The sequence below is a fragment of the Sinocyclocheilus anshuiensis genome, unplaced genomic scaffold (genome assembly GCF_001515605.1).
Source record: "Sinocyclocheilus anshuiensis isolate Anshui unplaced genomic scaffold, SAMN03320099.WGS_v1.1 scaffold3156, whole genome shotgun sequence".
Lineage (NCBI taxonomy): Eukaryota > Metazoa > Chordata > Actinopteri > Cypriniformes > Cyprinidae > Sinocyclocheilus > Sinocyclocheilus anshuiensis.
The window spans coordinates 1-20,955 of NW_015548354.1; the positions used below are offsets into that span (position 1 = coordinate 1).

General features: G+C 37.7%; 3 protein-coding genes across 3 annotated transcripts in view; all 3 read left to right on the forward strand.

Moving 5' to 3' along the window:
- Positions 1–3,916: 3,916 nt before the first annotated feature.
- On the forward strand, positions 3,917–14,426 carry LOC107656644 (gastrula zinc finger protein XlCGF49.1-like; the record flags this gene model as incomplete). The annotated part of the gene is made up of 2 exons (XM_016444568.1): positions 3,917–3,944; positions 13,756–14,426. Coding segments are annotated over 2 exons (531 nt in total), but the record flags the coding sequence as incomplete, so codon positions are not given.
- Positions 14,427–16,527: 2,101 nt separating this feature from the next.
- LOC107656646 (gastrula zinc finger protein XlCGF57.1-like) lies at positions 16,528–20,247 on the forward strand. The gene is made up of 3 exons (XM_016444571.1): positions 16,528–17,095; positions 17,312–18,751; positions 20,219–20,247. Exons 1-2 carry the CDS (start codon positions 16,576–16,578, stop codon positions 17,794–17,796), a joined length of 1,005 nt encoding a protein of 334 aa, XP_016300057.1. The 5' UTR covers positions 16,528–16,575; the 3' UTR covers positions 17,797–18,751; positions 20,219–20,247.
- Positions 20,248–20,819: 572 nt separating this feature from the next.
- Positions 20,820–20,955, forward strand: part of LOC107656645 (putative nuclease HARBI1) — a 5,671-nt gene continuing 5,535 nt past the window's right edge. Inside the window, exon 1 of the mRNA XM_016444569.1 lies at positions 20,820–20,859. Coding sequence (XP_016300055.1) covers positions 20,820–20,859 — 40 coding nt within the window. The remainder of the gene's footprint in view (positions 20,860–20,955) is intronic.

The following is a 20,955-nucleotide window of genomic DNA, read 5'->3' on the forward strand; positions in this document are numbered from 1 at the left end:
GAATGAAAGCATACATTATTTTTTTTTTTTTCCCCCAGTCTGTTTTATGTGTTGTTAAATAGAATTTTTATGTTGTTTTTCTGAGAAATTGAATTGAAGTTGAATTGAAGTTATTTTGTAATTAGTTGTAAAAAATATGTTTAGTATAGAACAATTTATTTTCATTTACAATTGTTATGTTAAAAATGTATAGAATAATTTCTATCATTTAGAAATTATAACTTGCTTTGCAAAAATCAACAATTTCCAGAACTACTACTTGCCGTTTATTTACAAGTTTCAACTTATAATAAAACATAAAACACTGCACAGACATTACTTTGTTTCATTTACAGACAACTTAAATTACAAAAGTAATGTACAGAACAACTTAATTCATTTCATTTTTAAGTTTCCCAGCAGCCCCATTTTTTCTCTAGAACTGTCCTAAAACGAGACAAAAAGTTAAGACTTATGAAAATTATTAAGACAGGTCTGCAATCTTAAGGTTAGAAAATATGACACAGCTGGACATCCATACAAAATACTCCAGAAATCATATTTCTGGATTATCAAGTTTGCCTAAAACATTTGTGGAAATATCTTGCATGACAGCACTACCAAAATAAATTAATTAATTAAAATAAAATAAAAATACAAGTGAAAGACTCATCTACTTAAGTAGCCTCATCTACTTCTTGTCTTATTGCTGTGGGCTTTATATAGCATGAAGGATAATTGTTGTGTACACAGGAGGCCCTAGTGAAAATATTACAAATGGGCAATAGCTTACCTCCAAGCCACACTGAGTTTTTGTCCCCAGTAAAGAAATTATCATATTCAGCCCTCAATTTAATAAATACATTGTAAAATAAATATTGTTAGTTTAAGTTCACATTTTTAAGAAAGAGCCTTGACTTTTAAAATTTGCTTCGCTAGATATGAGTAAATTAAACACAATACTTACATTTATAAGTGTATTCGTCGGTCGCCACAGAACTATCACCTGCTATTTTGTTTGAGTAAAAGTCTTGTCGTCACCAGCGCGCTGTGAATTCTGGGATAGGGTAGGCTGCAAAGGATCCATCTGTTGTATCCTCCATTTGCCCGCGAAAACGGAGGGCGCATTTGAAGTCGCTTTCAAATTGCGGCAGCTTTCGTGGCATCACGGTGACACAATTGGCCTTCAAATGTGCTCTTCGAAGGATGTAGCCTTTGAATTGGGACGCAGCTAATGAGTGTTACAATTATGCTGATTGGATTAGAGCTGCTGAAAATCTGGGCAAATTCCTGTAATTGCTTACATTCTTTGCATACTTTGTCTTCTAAGGGTGGCCCCCTTAAAGTCTGTATAAAACTACAACTTTCACTGCTTCAGTCAGTCGTGATGTTAGATTCTCAATCAAGACTCTGCTAAAGATTCACAGTCACCTGGTCTTGCGTCTGAGATTTTCCTATAGGCGTAATTGGAAATTGTAGGTATTTTATCTTAAAACTTTAACTTCGCTAATACATCAATATTCATAACTAGTGCTGTCAAACGATTAATCGCGATTAATCGCATCCAAAATAAAGTTGTTTTTTTTACATAATATATGTTTGTGTACTGTATATATTTTTTATGTATATATAAATACACACACATGCATGTGTATATTTCAGAAAAATATGTTATGTTTATATATTAAATATATTTATATATATAATATAAATTATATTAATAAAAATATAGACATGTAAATACATGTAAATATTTTCAAAATATATACTGCATAACCTTTATGTGTACTTTTTTATATCACTGTGTGCTTGTACAATTTTAGTGTTTCTAACTGGAATATATATTTTTTTAATTATTATTATTATTATTATTATTTTTGGCCAGTTGATGAAACTGAACATGTACAGCTTTAATCAATGAAACCTGGATGTATTTGCTTTTTAGTGAGTATTTGTTATTCCATAGAGGGTTTTTATGGGGAGTAAAATCATGTTTGTAAATAAATGTCCAATAATTGAAATCTGATAGCTTAATAGGTAACTTGTTTATATTAGTCACATTTTTGCACAAATTATATACTGACAATTTTAATCTGGGGAAATATAAAATAGATTTCATTAAAATTATTTTAACCATTTTAATTTTAAGAGTTCCTATCAGTCAAAATCAATCGTTTTAAAATCAGTATTGTTGTATTCTTTTCCAGTACTTTCAAAGTCCGCATGAAAAAAAAAAAAGACTTTATTTACTTTACTAGCGCACATTGCTAGTCTTGATGTGAACAATTAATCCGTGCAAGTTAATCCGCTGAAAAAATTGTTTGTTTTGGTAATCTTTATTCAAATTCTGAACATTTACTTCCGCTCTGCAATTGCGTTCCTTCTCTGATGACGTCAGTTTGACGGTTTGGGCAGAATATCCTTAACCACACCCCTCCAACCGTTAGTTTGCTATGAGTGAGAGACAGAGAGGAGGAGCGCAACAATAAAACCACGCCCTCTATTCAATATTCCGTTTTAGATGGAAATACGTCACTTCACTGAAATAAAGTCGGCAGCAACTTCCGGTTCACTTTAATGACATCCTCTTTACTAAGTAAAGCTGAAATTTAATTTATTGTCTTTATATTTTTTTTTGGAGAAACTGATGGAATAAGATGAATACATTGTCACAAGGATATAGTATCAGTTAATAAATTAACAAATGCTTAAATCTCTCAAATCTACAAATTTATTATGAGTTTGAAATATCCAGTCCTGTAATTTGGACGCCAGATACTGGTGTTTATATTTGATTGAGAATATCACAAAAGCTCTGTAGTTTATCATGAATTGAAAGTACTTCACAGTTGTTTATATTCATATATAAGACTAGACATAAAGCTCATCTGTATTGATAGCGCTTTTGACAGCTCTGTAATTAATCTCTTCAATTCATCTTATATCTTAATATTTAATATTAGTTTTCTAGTGTGAAATCCTTTCATTTTGGCGAACAAGACTTTTATTTTGGTCTGGCGATGTGACGTCATAAGGCTGCGCCGCGCTCCTGCGTCTGTGATTCGGCTGAAGAAAGGTGTGTGCTTTTAATCGTTTAAAGTGTTCAAATCAATACAAGTCATTTAGAGAATTGTATATATATTTATATGTGAAATTATTTTTTTTTACTGAATGTAACACTGTAATGCTTTACCTAGTGACATAATGAAGGTTATTCTCTGTGAGTACAAAAGGTGCGTCTAATTTCTCTCCCTATATCATGAATCAGTTTATCATAAACACGAATCAGTCTCTGGCAAGTAGTAATGAGATGAACAGAGCTTTTGAAACGTTTCAATTCAGTCAATTGAATCAATTAATTCTTAAAATGATTCAGTGAGTCGAGTCCGCACGCTGCTCAAAACAATGTAAATGTAATAATGACATTTAAAAATCAACTGCAAACGTGTCCATAAGAGTGAAATGTATTAAATATAACCTATAAACGAGTAAATACCAAATAGAAATCTTAATGAACCTTCTATATATTGTGTCCCTTTATTCATTTGAGTACTAGGTTGTTGTTGTTTTTTTGTTCTTCCAGGTCATTTAAGGCCATTAACTCTTACTCTGACTGACTCTCTTACCAGTGCGCTGACTACTGAACTAGGGAGCTGATTGAGACACACCCAGATATTTAGTTTGCATTTTTCTCTCTGATAATTATTCTCATTTTAAACAGGACAAAGTGTCCAAACACACCGAAAAACTCCTGGTGAAGCAGCTGAGATCCACGTGACACACTATTATAAAGATGGCGTTTATTAAAGAGGAGAGTGAAGACCTGAAGATTGAAGAAACATTCAGAGTAAAACGAGAAGATATTGAGACGCAAAGAAAGATGGAGTTTATTAAAGAGGAGAGTGAAGACATGAAGACTGAAGAAGCATTCAGAGTCAAACAAGAAGATACTGTGGAACAAACAGGTTGGTGTTCATTCTCAAACCTGAAATCATTCATCTGATCCTTATTAAAATGTGCAGCTCTACAGAAATGAATGATATTTCAAAAGCTGTGATTCTCAACTGGTTTGTTCATGGGACCCACATTTCCACATCGTCATCAAGCTGTGACACAAAAATGGATGACCCACACTAGGGCTGCACGATTAATCGAATGCGATTGTCATGCACATTTTGTTAAAAAAGCCGGTTCTGTAATCAGCAAGAAATCATCATCACGTCAGGGACGGATTATGATTTGCAGAGGCCCCGGGGCCAATTATCTCCAAGGCCCCCCCACCCCACCATACCATTTTTTCCCGTTCTTTCCCTTAGCTGCACATTCACAGTAATAGAAAGTGGAAGTTACGATCATGAATATTCAAACCGTTATCACTCCGCGTCAAATGCCTGCGCTACCCCTGCACTAAAAAAGCACATTGTACAGGGTTTACAGAATCAATATAGGACTAATACACTTTTCTGATATTTTTCTCTCAAGTCTAATAGCTACAACGAATAATCAACAATGCGGCAGCCTGGTCTCATGAAAATGCATATAAATAGTACGCCAAATAAAAACGAAAACTCGTGGTATTGATACGCAAAAATTGACTTTGGCGTGCATATGATACGAAATTTGTTACCATATACACGCCAAAGACCATTTTTGCGTATCAATACCACGAGTTTTCGTTTTTATTTGGCGTACTATTTATACGCACTTTCATGAGATCGGGTTGATTGAGGCGTATGAAACACGTCTTTAATGAATTAACTGTCAAATATACACACATTTAGTGCATCATGAATCAAAAAATTATGTGTCACTAAACAACTCTGTGACAAACATCACATGTAAAATTTAAACATCAGATCATCACGTATAAGAAAATGCAGTTTAAGAAAACACACAATTACAAACATTTGTTTGCAGGCCCTGACAATTATACAATCCAGCATGGTTAAACAATTTCTTAGTTTCTTTCTTGTCTTCCTCCTTGCAAAGTCTTATCCACCACTTCATCGAAACTGAGCTCCTTTAAGAGTTCGGACTCAATGGCCATGAGCGACAGAGAGTTGAGACGTTCTTGGCACATTCTCATTCTCAGTTCGTTTTAGCGCTCTCCCTCGCAATTCGTAACTGGCAGTGTTAGAAAAAGTCTTAATGCAATGTACACATTTGGAAAAGTTGATTGTAAATTCAGATTAATAATTGCTGTTGTTTACAGTCGGTCTAAAGATTCTAGTCTTAGAATTTAAAAACCAGCTGTAGCCAGTCGTCCTCACAAAGATTTTATTAAACATGTTTAATATTGGCGACTGTCTATGCTCTGGAGATGCATTCGGTAGCTTATATAAACTGCACTTATTTATGAATATATAGGCTTCCTATAAATAGGCCTAGTCTAACTAATAAAAAATCAAACGTTTGTAAATAAAATAATTTTACTATATATACACTTTAACAATGTCTAATATATTTGAGGATATATGATGAGGAATTATCTCTACGACTCTCAAATTAAGTCAGAGTTTCCAGTGTTGGCCGTTGGGAGCGTTATTTACTGTAGACTGATAAATAAAGCAGTATTTTATATTTAGTTCTAACTGGTAACTATGGAACCGGAACGAGAAAAAAATAGCATTTTTGGCCAGAACGAACTAATTAGTTTTTAAGGCCTGATTTGACAATAACAGTTTACATTTTTGTTTGATTATAGTTAAAAAAAACAAAAATAAAAAAAAACAGCACTAGAAATGTTGCAATTAACTAAATGAATCAGGAAATGCTTAATGACACATTCTCACAGAACGTTTGCTTTGAAAAACGGGAGACGCGAGGAGTGGAATGGGGGTAAGGTCTAGAGACTCGTTTTAAAGGGGTCATATGATGCGGTTTCAATTTTTCCTTTCTCTTTGGAGTGTTAAGCTCTTGGTGCATAAATTCACATATCTTTATCTTTATTTTTAATTTTACTATCTGTGTTGTTGTCTCAGAGTCTGCACTATAAGCTTTGTCTGTCACCAAAACAAATTTCTTGTGTGTGCAATGGCAATAAATCTCTTTCTGATTCTGACAAATAGTACTTTTTCCTATACCGTTTTCGTTATCAAACTGGATCGCGCAACCTTAAAGCCCAGGGCCCCCCCGGGCTCCTGGTAATCAAGGGACCCTGGGCACTGGCCCCATTGGCCCGGTCAGTAATCCATCCCTGACAATAGGATGTTTGTTTCTTGATCGGTTTATTGATCTGGGATATGTATAGTCTTGTGTAGCCAGACCTTCTGACGACAGACGGTCTGGGAACTTTGGCCGCTTTGAATGGCCAAGGCTTGCCCAAGAGGCCATATGACTGACAGGTAAAGCAACCAATCACATTTCGTTTTGTGCCGTGTCATGTTTAGGGGTGTGGAAATGTCCCCACAATAACAGACCGGTGTGCAAAACTTAGACATATTTTAAAGATTCTATGCCGCGAACTTTAAATAATTCACGTACTTTTGAAAATCCAGTGTTTAGTTGATCCTGATAAACACTCGTCGCAGTTGTAAACATGACTGCTTTTTTGTTTCATGTAGAGGGTTTGGCATCAAGGTATCTTTGTTTCTAGGTGGAACATTAAAGAACGCGACACACATCTCCCGAAAATCCTGTATAATTCAATATATAATTTGATGAAGATTTGAAACTCCTGAAGTGTTTTAAATTTTGTGTGCAATATGCAGGGCTCCAGACTCATTCTTTCCACTGGTCGCTCTTTTGCGACTTACTTTCTCAGTTGGTCGCATGAGCACATGATTTGGTCGCAATTTTTATTTAATTATTTTCTTTGCTACAACATGGGATTAATCAATACATGCTGATGAACTTTTATCATAGTTTATATTTATATGGAAACAAAAGTGGTTAACATTCAACCTGTTCTTTTTCATCAGTAGTATTATTTGTCATTTGAATGTTGTGAACCGGAGTTTCTCTTTTGTTATGTTATAAGCCCAGGGCTTCGGGTGCTTTAACTTTCGAATTCGCGATATCGTCATGTTTTACAAGAGAAGATAATTGTTTGTTTTTCTTACATAAATCTATACACCTTTCACTTTTTAAGACTAAAACAAAAGATGGATTCATAGTTATTTTAAATTAAAAAGCACAACAACAACAAAACAGTAAGATACAATGACAAACTATCTTACAAAATGTTTATTAACAAAAACAAATAAGATTAGGCATGGCATACACCACATGCTGTATAATATACCGACTAATAAATTACAGAATATTTGGCAAACACTGAGGAATCAAATAAAAACAATAAATAAAAGAAAGCTTCCGTAGCATAACGTGAGGTAAACAGCAAAGATAACGAGCTTTTCAAAATGAAAACAAAAAGAAAAGAAAATCTAAACTTGCTGTTGGTGATAGTGCTTGCATGTTTATTTTCCTCGAGTACCAACATGTTCACCTTTTCTGGTTTAAGAAGCGCTCTTTTACTTTACTTAAGCATGAAAACCATCCATCCTTCGCGCTCCTGCTGACGCGGTGAGTATAAACCAGGCTCTACACTCTAAGCGCTGCGCAGTTCAAATGAGTAGCGCGGTTTCTTTATGCTTTCAGTTGCGTTTGCCGTTTGATGTTTCTCATATGCAACAGAAATGGCTGCGCTTGTGAGTTGAACAACGTGGTGGTTGCGCCAGTGCGACCGCACACAAAATGTAGTCGCACAGGCAGAAAAAATGGTCGCAAAATGCTTCATTGGGGAAGTCTAAGCTGCACAGGTTATTCAGAAGACTGAATAGGATTCCTAAAATACATTCGAACTCCAATTTTTTTTTTTTTTGGAAAATAAAGGTCTAAAGAAATATTGAATGCTTATTCTTTAAAAATAAGGTTTTAATAATTTTAGTAGTTGTAGTAGCAGCCTGTTACGTACATTCTACTCAACAATAGTAATATATTTCTGCCAATGCCCTCAAGTTAAACCGAACTTTTATTTTGACGGGTTGCCGTGAATACCTTTACATTTCTGTGTGTATGATATGGGCTGCCCCCCTAATATAATGGCAGGGGAAACACTGGAGTGACCCCATGTCTGAGGTCAGTCATTTGCATAAAACACACCCAAACCAACTCCGTATAAGGGCTTTTTCCGCACAACATTTCTATTAGTCTTTCGTTTCTCTCAGCAAACGAGTAACACTCTTTACTAAAGATGTATTCTAGCTGGAGAGATGCCTGAGAGAAATATAACTTTAATCTTATCATGATTATAAGGTGACCCAGAGTATGTTTGTTTTTCGTTTACATGTGTTTTCAGTAGCTCATACATTTTTTCCCCCTAAATTTAGAAGAAATTGTAGTATAAAAGTTTTTGTTGAATCATGATTTGTTTTTGAAAACGTTCATACACCAATGTCACACAAATTTGCATACTCTTGCATATCATATAAGATCAGGGGAAACATATAGACGGTTTCATCAGGCGCACGCCTGGTCAGTGTTTGTTTATCAGTCTAGCTATGGCACCGGCTACAAATGCAGTTAAAGTTAAGGTGATGAGTAGACTGAAGTTGGGCTCAGGTGGTTGTGCTGTGGGATGTGTTTCCCATACATTTATTTATTTGTGGCGCTCGCCACAATATCAAAAATTACAGATTTTCCAAAAGGCTTCGTTGAATAAACATGAGCACATACTGCACATTTAAAAATCATAACGAGGCGGCGGGTGTTTTTATTTCACTGTATTTCTGAAGGAAGACTAGCTTTAGAAAATTTTCGATGTCATTTACATTTCATCTTGCATGTTATATGCCTGATAAAGCAGCGTTTGTGAGCTCAATGCTGATTTGTGTACAGCCTTTACTGGGGAAACCTCTGTTTCTCCCGCTTTAAAGCACCTCCTGCTACCAGAGAATGAATTAGCATTTTCAGTAAGTCCATCTGATTTACGCAGCAAACATATTTTGCTTGTTATCAAAAATAATCTACTCTAAAGGGATTACTTAGCTGTTGTCATTAATTCTATTTGGAAGTTGTGGTGGCTTCTGCCGGTGCTGTGAGGAATCATTCTCAGAGTCTTTGGGTTTTGATGCCAGAAAAATAGACTTTTATTATCAGAGAGATAATGCAGTCTAGAGATGATCTGCAGAAAATCTATCGAGTTGGTGTCTGTACTTTCTTTTATACAGTGCTTTCCGTAGGCGTGCCCATGTTTCATACATATGGTTATTGTTTAACAACTCGTTTACCTCTTTTGGCTGTGTCTCCAGCCTGCCACCCACAAGCAGACAGGAGGCCCCAATTTATGTTCCATGACTAGAGAGGCCCCATGATATATTTTGTCTAATGTCCAAATAGGATGTGCAGCTGCACCATATACTGCAGTTTTGTAATGTCTGCACATTCCATTCTCACGCAGGCCTCTACACACAGGCAAATACATGATTATAATAGTAGAATGATTTGATACATAAATGGCTAGATTCACAATGATTATACTTGATTAGTTCATATTTTGACCAATAAAAATCTTCTACAAAGTCTACTGGAAGTTAAGTTAGGGCCACAAAAGCACGCATGCGCAGTAACGTTTGTTTATGTTGTTGCCGTTGAAACCGTCTATACAAGCATAAAAAGAAGAGGATCTAATACTGAGTCCTGTGGCACCCCATGCATTTTAAGAATACTTTTCCCATCAACTGGTCACAATCATAGACTGTATAAAAACATGGACGTAGTGTCTGTGACGTCACCCGTAGGTTTCCGAAGAGCGCCATCTTGGCAGCGCGTCACCGCACGTCACTCCCGGATAATCGAAAATGAGCAAAGAGGCGGGAGCTGGTTGCTGAAACCACGCCCACCTAGCTCGACGGTGGTGACAGCAGCGGCAATCCACCTGTCACTCAAGTGGCCACGCCCTTAATGACGCAGAACTTTAAGGCTTGATATAATTTAAACAGATGAGTTATAAAAAAATTCACCCCCCTCACAGTTGTCATGAAGGGCAAATTTAGCTATACAGACCAAAATTTTTTTTTGAACCAGGCTGTAAACATGTTTTTTTTTCTGCTGTAAAATTGGGCATTTTAACATGGGGAGTCTATGGGATTGACTCCCTTTTGCAGTCAGCCTCTAGCGGCCAGTTGTCGAATTACAGTTTAAGTCACTTCCGTGTTGGCTTCACGAGAGAGAGCGGGAGGTTGCAGCTTGGTCCCAATGCACAACACCGCTGTAATCTGCGTCAAAGACGCATGTGCACTCTGATGTAAACAAGCATGAATGAGAAGCGCATGGCGGAATTGGGGAAGGAGGGGCTTTTGAATGAAAGCGCACATTCACTGTTTGACAGCAGATGGCGCTGAACAGCAAAAATGCAGCAGTTACCCCGGAAACAAACAGCTGTGCTACTTTCAGTATGTTGTAAATAGAACGAGGCATCAGTTTACTATCGGGGATTTGTTGTGTTATGCCGTGCCACATCCAGTGTAGTCAGTCAGCATCACTGATTATAATGGGTTCTATAGTATGTTGTCGCGTTGCGCTGCTCGCGTCCGGTGTAGACAAGGGGAGAGCCACGCAGATGTACGTGAACACTGAATGCCGTTCACTTCCGTGTCTATTTGTGCCTGAAATGACATGCGCGCTAAATTGTCAAAATGCATGTCTCTGCAAGTATCCTTGTAAACTCGGTTGCTTCTGGCTTAGGTGAAAGTAAACAAGTGAGAAAGAAAATGGATGTGTAACAGTATATTTGTTCACAGCAGTTTAACGTTCGTGAGGCTTTTTGTGTCATGAATGTTAATCAAACAACAAAACAGAGAAAAATCACTGTTGTAGCTCTAACATAGATTTATTAGATTTAATAATTTCATACAGTGAAGACTATTCAGTGTTATTTTACATTTAATTATTTAATTTTTGTACCAGAATACTGTTATAATTAACTTAAAAATATTAAGCACCATTTATTTCATTTGTATCTTTGTTCTATTATATTTATCTATGCTTGTAAATTGTTTATTTTCTATGCTGTTTTACTCACCTACAAAATCACCCCAGTCATTGATTATTTTTTCTTCCAAATAGAGCTATTCAAGTCATCTGGGGATTTTTTTTCATATCGCAATATATATCGCAGAAAAAAAAAATATCGCAATGTGAGCTTTTTTCCAATACCGTGCAGCCATAGTCAGAGGCCTCTCTGACATGGTCTATTTGCATAGCTTAAAGTCCACGTTTTAGAACAATGTCTTTAAGGTTTTCCCTATGCATAATTCACTTTCCAAACCAATTCCAGATTAACCTACACACCGTGCTGAAAATATAAAGACCAAATATCAATGTCATGCTGAATTTTGACACATGGATTCATACAGTATATACCTTAATAGATAAGGTTACATACATTGTAGGGCTGTCAGTTTAACGTGCTAATTAATTAGTTATGAAAAAATAGCGCGATTAAAATATTTTAACGCAGTTAACGGACTGGCCCCACCCCCAGACCTGTACATCATCTTACATTTGACTGTTGACAAGTATGATGCAGGGCAACAACTCCTTTAATGCAGTTATGCCCTAAAATTCAAGATATTGGTGCAAAAAATGCCTCTGTATGAATTTCTGTCTCATTTAAATCATACGATATCACACGAGCAGCGAGAGCAATATCAGACAAGTGCTGATTTTGTCCTGAATATCATGAGTTTTAAACAGGGTTCGTACAAGTTGCTTAAAGTGCTTGAAGTACTTGAATTTTACTGTTTGAAATTTAAGTCCTGGAAAACCCTTGAAAACAGCCATATTTTTGAAAAGGTACTTGAAAAGTACTTGAATTTTTAAAAGGAAGTATATACGAAATTAGTGTTCATTTTTGTTTTCGGTAAAAACAATCTTTTCATGCAAAATTAACAATGCTTCTCGTGTTAAAGGGGTCATATGATAATTAAAGATAATTATTTTGTGTATTTGGTGTAACAGAATATGTTGACATGCTTTAATGTTCAAAAAACACATTATTTTTCAAATACTGTACATTATTGTAGGTCCTCTATGCCCCGCCTCTCTCAAACGCTTTGTTTTCTACAAAGTCCCTCCTTTGACAAGCGCAGTCTGCTCTGATTGGCCAGCTGACCCAGTGCATTGTGATTGGCCGAACACCGCAAGCACTCGTCGGAAATGTAACGCCCCTTACCATAATCGCAAGCTTCATCTTTCAAAATAAATGTAAAGACAGAGCCCGAAAGGTGAACAGAGTCGCGTGACAGACACAAACTTGCTAATTAGCACATTATTAGGTAAGGCGATTTGTAAAGATTCATTACAAAACATTATACTCACTTCTTCTGTAGATGAGGCTGGATCATGAATGATTCACGCGAATATAGATACATTTATGTAGATCGGGGGCGCATTCCCTTCAGAAACAATGTAATCCACTGCGAGTTCAGCGGCTCAGATGTCGGGAGTAAATGACGACTGCTATGTTCATTATTACATCCAACAACAGAACACCTCAATCGCTTAGGAGCCATTCTTGTCTACATCTGCTCCGGCGGTGAAACAGTGGCAGACTGATGACAGCTCGCTCAGGGTGGGTCTGAGGTAAGACACATTCCAGTCTGTGCTGAAACGCTACTGTCAATCAAACTATCGTGGGAGGGGCCTGTTTTTGTGACATCACACAGACAGGCATCTGAGATCGGCTCGATTTGAGAAAGGGGAAAACATTTAACCAGATTAAAAAAACACTGGGTGGATTTTTATCATTATAGGGTGGTTGTGTACACACACTGCCAACACACATTTCAGTTCAAACAACTTGTAAAAGTGCATGTAGCATCCTATGACCCCTTTAAGGCTTAAGGGGGTTGCCATTTTGCTGATGTTCAATACGAGGCTTTTGAAGAACATTTATTTGTTCACCTCACAATCATTTATAGGTGTACTAAATTGCAAATCACATTCAGCTACATTTCTGGCCATATGAATAATAACTGCACCATATTGTTATTTTTGCTCATTTTGGGGCACTGAATAAAATTGAGCTGGTTTTTCCCCCACTATATCACTACATGGGCCATAGAAGCCTGGTGTATCAAATATATGTCAAAACAACAAAAAAATGTGTCTTTGTCTTATATTATTTCAAGTTTTACATGGCTAATAACAAAATTAATATTTTATGACAAAAATAACTATAAATAAACATAACAGTAATTTTGAAGAATAGAAGTGTTTTATAGCGTGCGCAAGCCTCTTTTCCTCAGCATGCAGGCGGTGTTGATAAACTGAACTGGTTGATGGAAGAGTCACTCAGAGGCGCGTGCATGCTCCTGTGTGCGTGTTAGAAAGAATGCAAGATCGATTTGAAGTGTTTTTTGGCTGAATGTATTTTGCAACGACATCACACGACACCTCAGGTCCAAAATCTGTGGAAATGTAGAAAAATGGAAAGCTCCTCTGAATTATGTGGAGTTGGTTGATTTTGTGTGAAATCACATCAATCACAGAATCGCTAAATCCTGGAAGGACTGTTTAAGCATGATGTGATGTTGGTAACTGCCATGTTTCATAAGGGTTTGATAAATGCCAGCTTGAAATGTATTTGGATCAAGTATAGAGTTAACAATCTTGAGAAGAGGATTACAGGCAACCCATCTTTAAGTAGCTTAGTGACTAGTATCAAGCATACATGTTGCTGGTTTTGATGCTTTACATGTCTAAATGTATTGATGTATGTTGCTTCGTGCCATTAAAATAGGATTAACTTGTATTGTTCTCTTTTTGCTTTAGACCTGAAAGAGAAAAGTGAAGAACTAAATGAAGTGGAAGACAAAGATCAGTATGAGAAACATGATTTTACTGGAGAAAGTTTTAGTTGCTCACAAACTAAACAGAATTCACAAAAGAGAGCTCAAAAGACAGGACATTTCATCTGCCAACAATGTGGAAAGAGTTTCACTAAAAAAGAAACCCTTAAAGTCCACGTTAGAATTCACACCGGAGAGAAGCCTTACACCTGCCAGCAGTGTGGAAAGAGTTTCATTAAAAGTGGAACACTTCAAAGGCACATTAGAATTCACACTGGAGAGAAACCTTACACCTGCCAACAGTGTGGAAAGAGTTTTACTGAAAGAGGAAACTGTAATGTTCACATGAGAATTCACACCGGAGAGAAGCCTTACACCTGCAAACTGTGTGGAAATAGTTTCAATCGAAAAGGAAGCCTCGATAGCCACATGACAATTCATACTGGAGAGAAATCTTACACCTTACACCTGTTTGTTTGGGTTTAATTTGGGAACGCATATGAAGTCTGATGCGCTTTGTGTTGCACTGTTATCATTTTCAAGCATGAAGCACGTCTCCATCTCAGCAGCTCTGTCGACAAACTCTTCCTCTGCGTATGCTGTGAGTTTGGGTTGCTGAATGTTCATCTGGGAAAACGGATGAACTCACTAGATTTGTAATGTAAATCATTTACAAATCTGCCAACACAGGAGAATACATAAACATTTCTAAATATGCGATTTGTTGTACATTGCGATTTCAACATTTTCAAAATTCAAAAAGTTGCTCTGAGTTTGCTTGTCCAAATATTAAAATTAAAGGATTTAAACGCCATTGAATCACACTGTAAAATGAAACATCACCAGGCCGTTGGCGCCCTCTGCAGGTATTTGTTATAATACATAATGTACTTAAGTTGGTTATATTCATATTGTATATAGGCTTATTTTACTGTATGTTAATGTTAACCCCCCCTCTCCACAAAAGGTAGTGTTCATTTTCAGGCTTAAAGGGGGTTGCCATCTTGCTGATGTTCAATACAAGGCTTTTGAAGAACATTTATTTGTTCACCTCAATCATTTATAGGTGTACTAAATTGCAAATCACATTCAGCTACATTTCTGGCCATATGAATAATAACTGCACCATATTGTTATTTTTGCTCATTTTGGGGCACTGAATAAAATTGAGCTGGTTTTTCCCCCTCCACATTCTCACTATATCACTACATGGGCCATAGAAGCTTGGTGTATCAAATATGTCAAAACAAAAAACACATGGGAATTTTTTTTTTTTTGTTTTATGTTATTTCAAGCTTTACATGGCTAATAACAAAATTTATATTTTATGACAAAAATAACCATAAATAAACATAACAGTAATTTTGAAGAATAGAAGTCTTTTATAGCGTGTGCAAGCCTCTTTTCCTCAGCATGCAGGCGGTGTTGATAAACTGAACTGGTTGATGGAAGAGTCACTCAGAGGCGCGTGCATGCTCCTGTGTGCGTGTTAGAAAGAATGCAAGATCGATTTGAAGTGTTTTTTGGCTGAATGTATTTTGCAACGACATCACACGACACCTCAGGTCCAAAATCTGTGGAAATGTAGAAAAATGGAAAGCTCCTCTGAATTATGTGGAGTTGGTTGATTTTGTGTGAAATCACATCAATCACAGAATCGCTAAATCCTGGAAGGACTGTTTAAGCATGATGTGATGTTGGTAACTGCCATGTTTCATAAGGGTTTGATAAATGCCAGCTTGAAATGTATTTGGATCATTTCCTGAAGAAAGTATAGAGTAGAGCCCGACCGATATATCGTTTAGCCGTTATTATCGGCCGATATGAGCCTGTCGCCGATATATATGTATAGGCGAATATGCCGCCGATATGAAATTTTTTTTACAGAGCATATAACACAGATAAAATGCTTGAAATGGTGTAATTACTTAGTTTGTCCAGCAGAGCGCACGCCATTGTTTGCTAATGGCGACTTGGATGAAACGCTTTAAAGCTTAAGTCTATGGAAAACCATTGAAACGGTTTGAACCTCTTTCGAATGAGACCACCCCTGCGTCGATAGCCCCCGGGGTTCGGAAGTTACGGGCGGTTAAATTCGCGGTCCGGCGCCGACCGATCTAGCGATCCCGGAGGGCGGCGTTCGAGAGGGCTCCTCGAGCTGAAGGGATCCCCCGAATTTGGTGGAGATCCGCCAGCGTATTCGCGAGATAGTGACACCAGTCAACACTTTCACTTCAGTAAGGAGGTCTCTTGTTCAGGCAGCAGCATTCAAGCGTCGTCTTATTCGACCGTAAGTGCCCCGCGAAGTGGACTTCACATGATATTCCACCATGATTCCAGTTCCAAGGGAATGTACACGTTGCATTCAAAGGGCATTAAAGTGCGCGAAACGTGAATTTATATTTATTTACAGAGGTAAATTATGTCACACTTCACAGTTTTTCACAGTAAGAGGATTACAGGCAACCCATCTTTAAGTAGCTTAGTGACTAGTATCAAGCATACATGTTGCTGGTTTTGATGCTTTACATGTCTAAATGTATTGATGTATGTTGCTTCGTGCCATTAAAATAGGATTAACTTGTATTGTTCTCTTTTTGCTTTAGACCTGAAAGAGAAAAGTGAAGAACTAAATGAAGTAGAAGACAAAGATCAGTATGAGAAACATGATTTTACTGGAGAAAGTTTGTTTAGTTGCTCACAAACTAAACAGAATTCACAAAAGAGAGCTCAAAAGACAGGACATTTCATCTGCCAACAATGTGGAAAGAGTTTCACTACAAAAGGAAACCTTGACGCCCATATGAGAATTCACACTGGAGAAAAGCCTTACACCTGCCAACAATGTGGAAAGAGTTTCACTACAAAAGGAAACCTTGACATCCATATAAGAATTCACACGGGAGAAAAGCATTTCATCTGCCAACAATGTGGAAAGAGTTTCACTAAAAAAGAAACCCTTAAAGTCCACATGAGAATTCACACCGGAGAGAAGCCTTACACCTGCAAACTGTGTGGAAATAGTTTCAATCGAAAAGGAAGCCTCGATAGCCACATGAGAATTCATACTGGAGAGAAATCTTACACCTGCCAACAGTGTAGAAAGAGTTTTAGTCAAAAAGGAAACCTCAAAGTTCACATGAGTGTTCACACTGGAGAGAGCCTTTTCAACTGCCATCAATGTGGTAAAAGTTTCACTATAAAGGGAAACCTTGAAGTCCACATGAGAATTCACAATGGAGAAAAGCCGTTCATATGCCCTAAGTGTGGAAAGAGTTTCTGTCAAAAAGGAAACCTCAAAGGCCACATGAGTGTTCACACTGGTGAGAAATGTGAAGAACTAAATGAAATGGAAGACAAAGATCAGTCTGAGAAACATGATTTTACTGGAGAAAGTTTTAGTTGCTCACAAACTGAACAGGCAACACAAAAGAGAGCTCAAAAGACAGGAGCTAGAAGTCATTTCATCTGCCAACAATGTGGAAAGAGTTTCACTAAAAAAGAAACCCTTATAGTCCACATGAAAATTCACACCGGAGAGAAGCCTTACACCTGCCAACAGTGTGGAAAAAGTTTCATTAAAAGTGGAACCCTTCAAAGGCACATTAGAATTCACACTGGAGAGAAACCTTACACCTGCCAACAGTGTGGAAAGAGTTTTACTGAAAGAGGAAACTGTAATGCTCACATGAGAATTCACACCGGAGAGAAGCCTTACGCCTGCAAATGGTGTGGAAACTGTTTCATTCGAAAAGGATGCCTAGAGAGCCACATGAGAATTCATACTGGAGAGAAACCTTACACCTGCCAACAGTGTGGAAAGAGTTTTAGTCACAAAGGAAACCTCAAAGTCCACATGAGTGTTCACACTGGAGAGAGCCTTTTCAACTGCCATCAATGTGGTAAAAGTTTCACTATAAATGGAAACCTTGAAGTCCACATGAGAATTCACAATGGAGAAATGCCATTCATATGCCCTAAGTGTGGAGTTTTTGTCACAAAGGAAACCTCAAAGGCCACATGAGTGTTCACACTGTGGAAAATCTGGCTCAGACCAAGCAAATCTTGGGATTAACATGAGAATTCACAGTGAAGAGAACCCTTTCATATGCCATCACTAAGTAAAGATTTAATTCTAAAGAAAACTTAACAGAAAATAAAAACAAAACAGAAATAGTAAAAGCAGGCCCAGTACTCTTTATTTATGTTACCTCCCTGACCCTAGACTGGGGTCGTAACAAATAACTTTATTCATTTAGCAGAACATTGTTTTCTAACATACCTTATGCAATTTCAGGGAATTTGCAAAAGGAATATAGTCATTTTTACCCTTTTGTTAAAGTGCCAACATTCTCCATTAAAAGTTTGCATGCTTGTTTGGAATCATATGATACATGAGCTTACCTAATTTTGTGAGCTTACCTATTTTTTTAAGTTTTTGTTTAATCTTTCGGGCACACTAGGTGAAGACCATATTTTTATAATTATAAAGTTGTTTAGAAGGAAGAGAGTTGTTCCTTCTGTTGTTCAGCCTCTGTTAACCTTGTCTAATAGGTGCTCAAAATTCACTTCAAAGCTGTGTTTTTTGAGATACACAAATGTCCTCATAAGACAGTCGTGGCACCTTGGACAAAGACACTGCAGCTGTGTGTCCCAAAGTGAAGTGTGCGCTCTTCGAAGTGTATGGACTTCGAAGGCCATGCCTCCGAAGTGCACGAATGACCCTTCAAAGTGCATGAGACGCTCTGCTTTCGCAGGATTTCCTAATTCCGCCACCAGTTTTTCCCGATTGCCACTCCTGTCGCAGAGCAATGGTGTGAGAGAACAGCTGCCATCCTGACAGGATTAGTCAATGAAAAACGTTTTGGGGCCAGCATTGCTCATATTTGTTTTATACTGTAATGGAGGAGATGGTGGCAATGTTTCACCCCCAGCGGCACCGGGTGATGTACCTCAGGCTTAGCCAAGACCGTGGCCAGGTAAGTTACATTGTTTTGTTGCGTCCTTGCCGGATTACAACTTTAAATGCAGGCATTGCGTTTGAACTGACTTGAATAATGTAATGATACATATGACAAAATACACACACACACACATATATATATATAGCGGTTCAAATGCTGACTGATATCTTACGAAGGTGCGATTTTATAATAGTTTATTGTCTTGACCATGGTGAACATATTTAGAAAGGTTTGCAACCCTGATTTTAGGCAGTTAAGTAACCATAAAAATAAAACTTTTAATAAATTAAAACAAATTGAGCACTGTTCAGCTCAATGTTCAGTGGCAGCTGTGACAGCTGAACAGTGCTCCGTAGGGCCGGTCCAAGTCCTTTGGATGCAGGTTTTGATATGGGTTGCAGCTGTAGTTAGCAACAATTTGTTAATATTCTGAAAATAAATGTTAGTTTAATTTTCAAAATGACCAGTGGTGGACTGTAACGAAGCACATTCGTTAAGTATTCAGAACAAATGTGAAGTAGGTTACTGTGATGATTTGTTCTCACAGGACAGCAGCACTATAAAAATATGGTCTTTTGATGCGTTGTTGTAGATTAAACTGCCCAACAGTATATGAAGTAGGCTATTTTAAATTTAACAACCTTGAACATATTCAGAAGTAAAATGCAACATACACAGTAGTGCAGCAGTAATATTAATGCAAAACCATCCTGACGAATTCTTTTTCAGAACAATACATACCTTCGCTTTTATTTTCCATACTTTAAGTATATTACAATATGCAAGATAATACTTTTTATGTTCACCCAGAAATGAAAATTCGGTCATCATTTACTCACCCTCAAGTTGTTCCAAACCTGTGTACATTTCTTTGTTCTGCTGTACACAAAGGAAGATATTTGGAACAATGTTTGTAACCAAGCAGATCTTGCCCGCATTGACTACCATAGGGAAAAAAATACAATGGTTGTCAGTGGTGAGCAAAATGATGACTGAATTTTCATTTTTGGTTGAACTATCCCTTCAACTAAGGTTTTAAATTGGACTAGTACATTCCATCAGTGTGGTATTAGTAGTTACTAAAAATAGTTTCCTAATGTATCTCAATATTTCTTCTACTGATTACTTTGTCATAGCTCTAAACAATTTCTCTTTTCCTTCTACCTGTGTACATTTCTTTGTTCTGCTGTACACAAAGGAAGATATTTGGAACAATGTTTGTAACCAAGCAGATCTTGCCCGCATTGACTACCATAGGGAAAAAAATACAATGGTTGTCAGTGGTGAGCAAAATGATGACTGAATTTTCATTTTTGGTTGAACTATCCCTTCAACTAAGGTTTTAAATTGGACTAGTACATTCCATCAGTGTGGTATTAGTAGTTACTAAAAATAGTTTCCTAATGTATCTCAATATTTCTTCTACTGATTACTTTGTCATAGCTCTAAACAATTTCTCTTTTCCTTCTTTCCCTAAATCAGACCAGAACCCTGTACTGCAGGATAAAGCTGAATGTGCCAGCGCTGGACAGGTTTTTAATGGTTTTCGGCTGAGCAGGGAGACAGTGCTGCTGGATCTTCTGAGAAGTGAACGGTAACACACGGCCTGATTTTCGGCTGAGCAGGGAGGCCCTGACATTGCTGCTGGATCTTCTGAGAAGTGAACGGTAACACGGTTGGGGTGCTACAATCGAGACCCTGGTGTTTCTTTTCTGGCTGGCGTGTGGTACATAATACATAGTGGTTTCCAGAGTGTTTGACGTGCCTCGTTCCACTGTCCACCGCATTGTCCACCAAGTTGCTGAGGAGGTGCTGGCCATTCACCACAAAGTGATTCACCTCCCGAAGACCCCAGAAGACCTGGAGGCAGTTTGCCGTGGGTTTGCAGGGCTGGCAAGACACAGAGCTTTCTTGAAATCTGCAGGAGCAATCGACGGTTGCCATGTCCGCATCAAGCCACCAAGCGGCCCTGATGGTCAGTGCTACAGGAACAGGAAACTGTTTCCATCTATTATCCTGCAGGCTGTTTGTGACCATCAGGGCCACTTCATTGACACCTACGTGGGCTGGCCTTGGTCAGTGCATGACGCACGAGTGCTCCACCACAGCCCACTGTACAGGAGGTCAGTGTACCCTCCTCCAGGGCACTTTATCCTGGCAGACGGAGGTTACACATGCCTCTGACACCCACTCCACCTCATCACTCCCTACAAGAGGCC

Excerpts from the sequence above, each read along its gene's own strand:
- LOC107656646 (XM_016444571.1), top strand. The coding sequence starts at position 16,576 with ATGAGAATTCACACTGGAGAAAAGCCTTACACCTGCCAACAATGTGGA. Across the intron at positions 17,096-17,311 it reads CCACATGAGTGTTCACACTG|AGAAGCCTTACACCTGCCAA; the intron begins GTGAGAAATGTG and ends TTCACACCGGAG.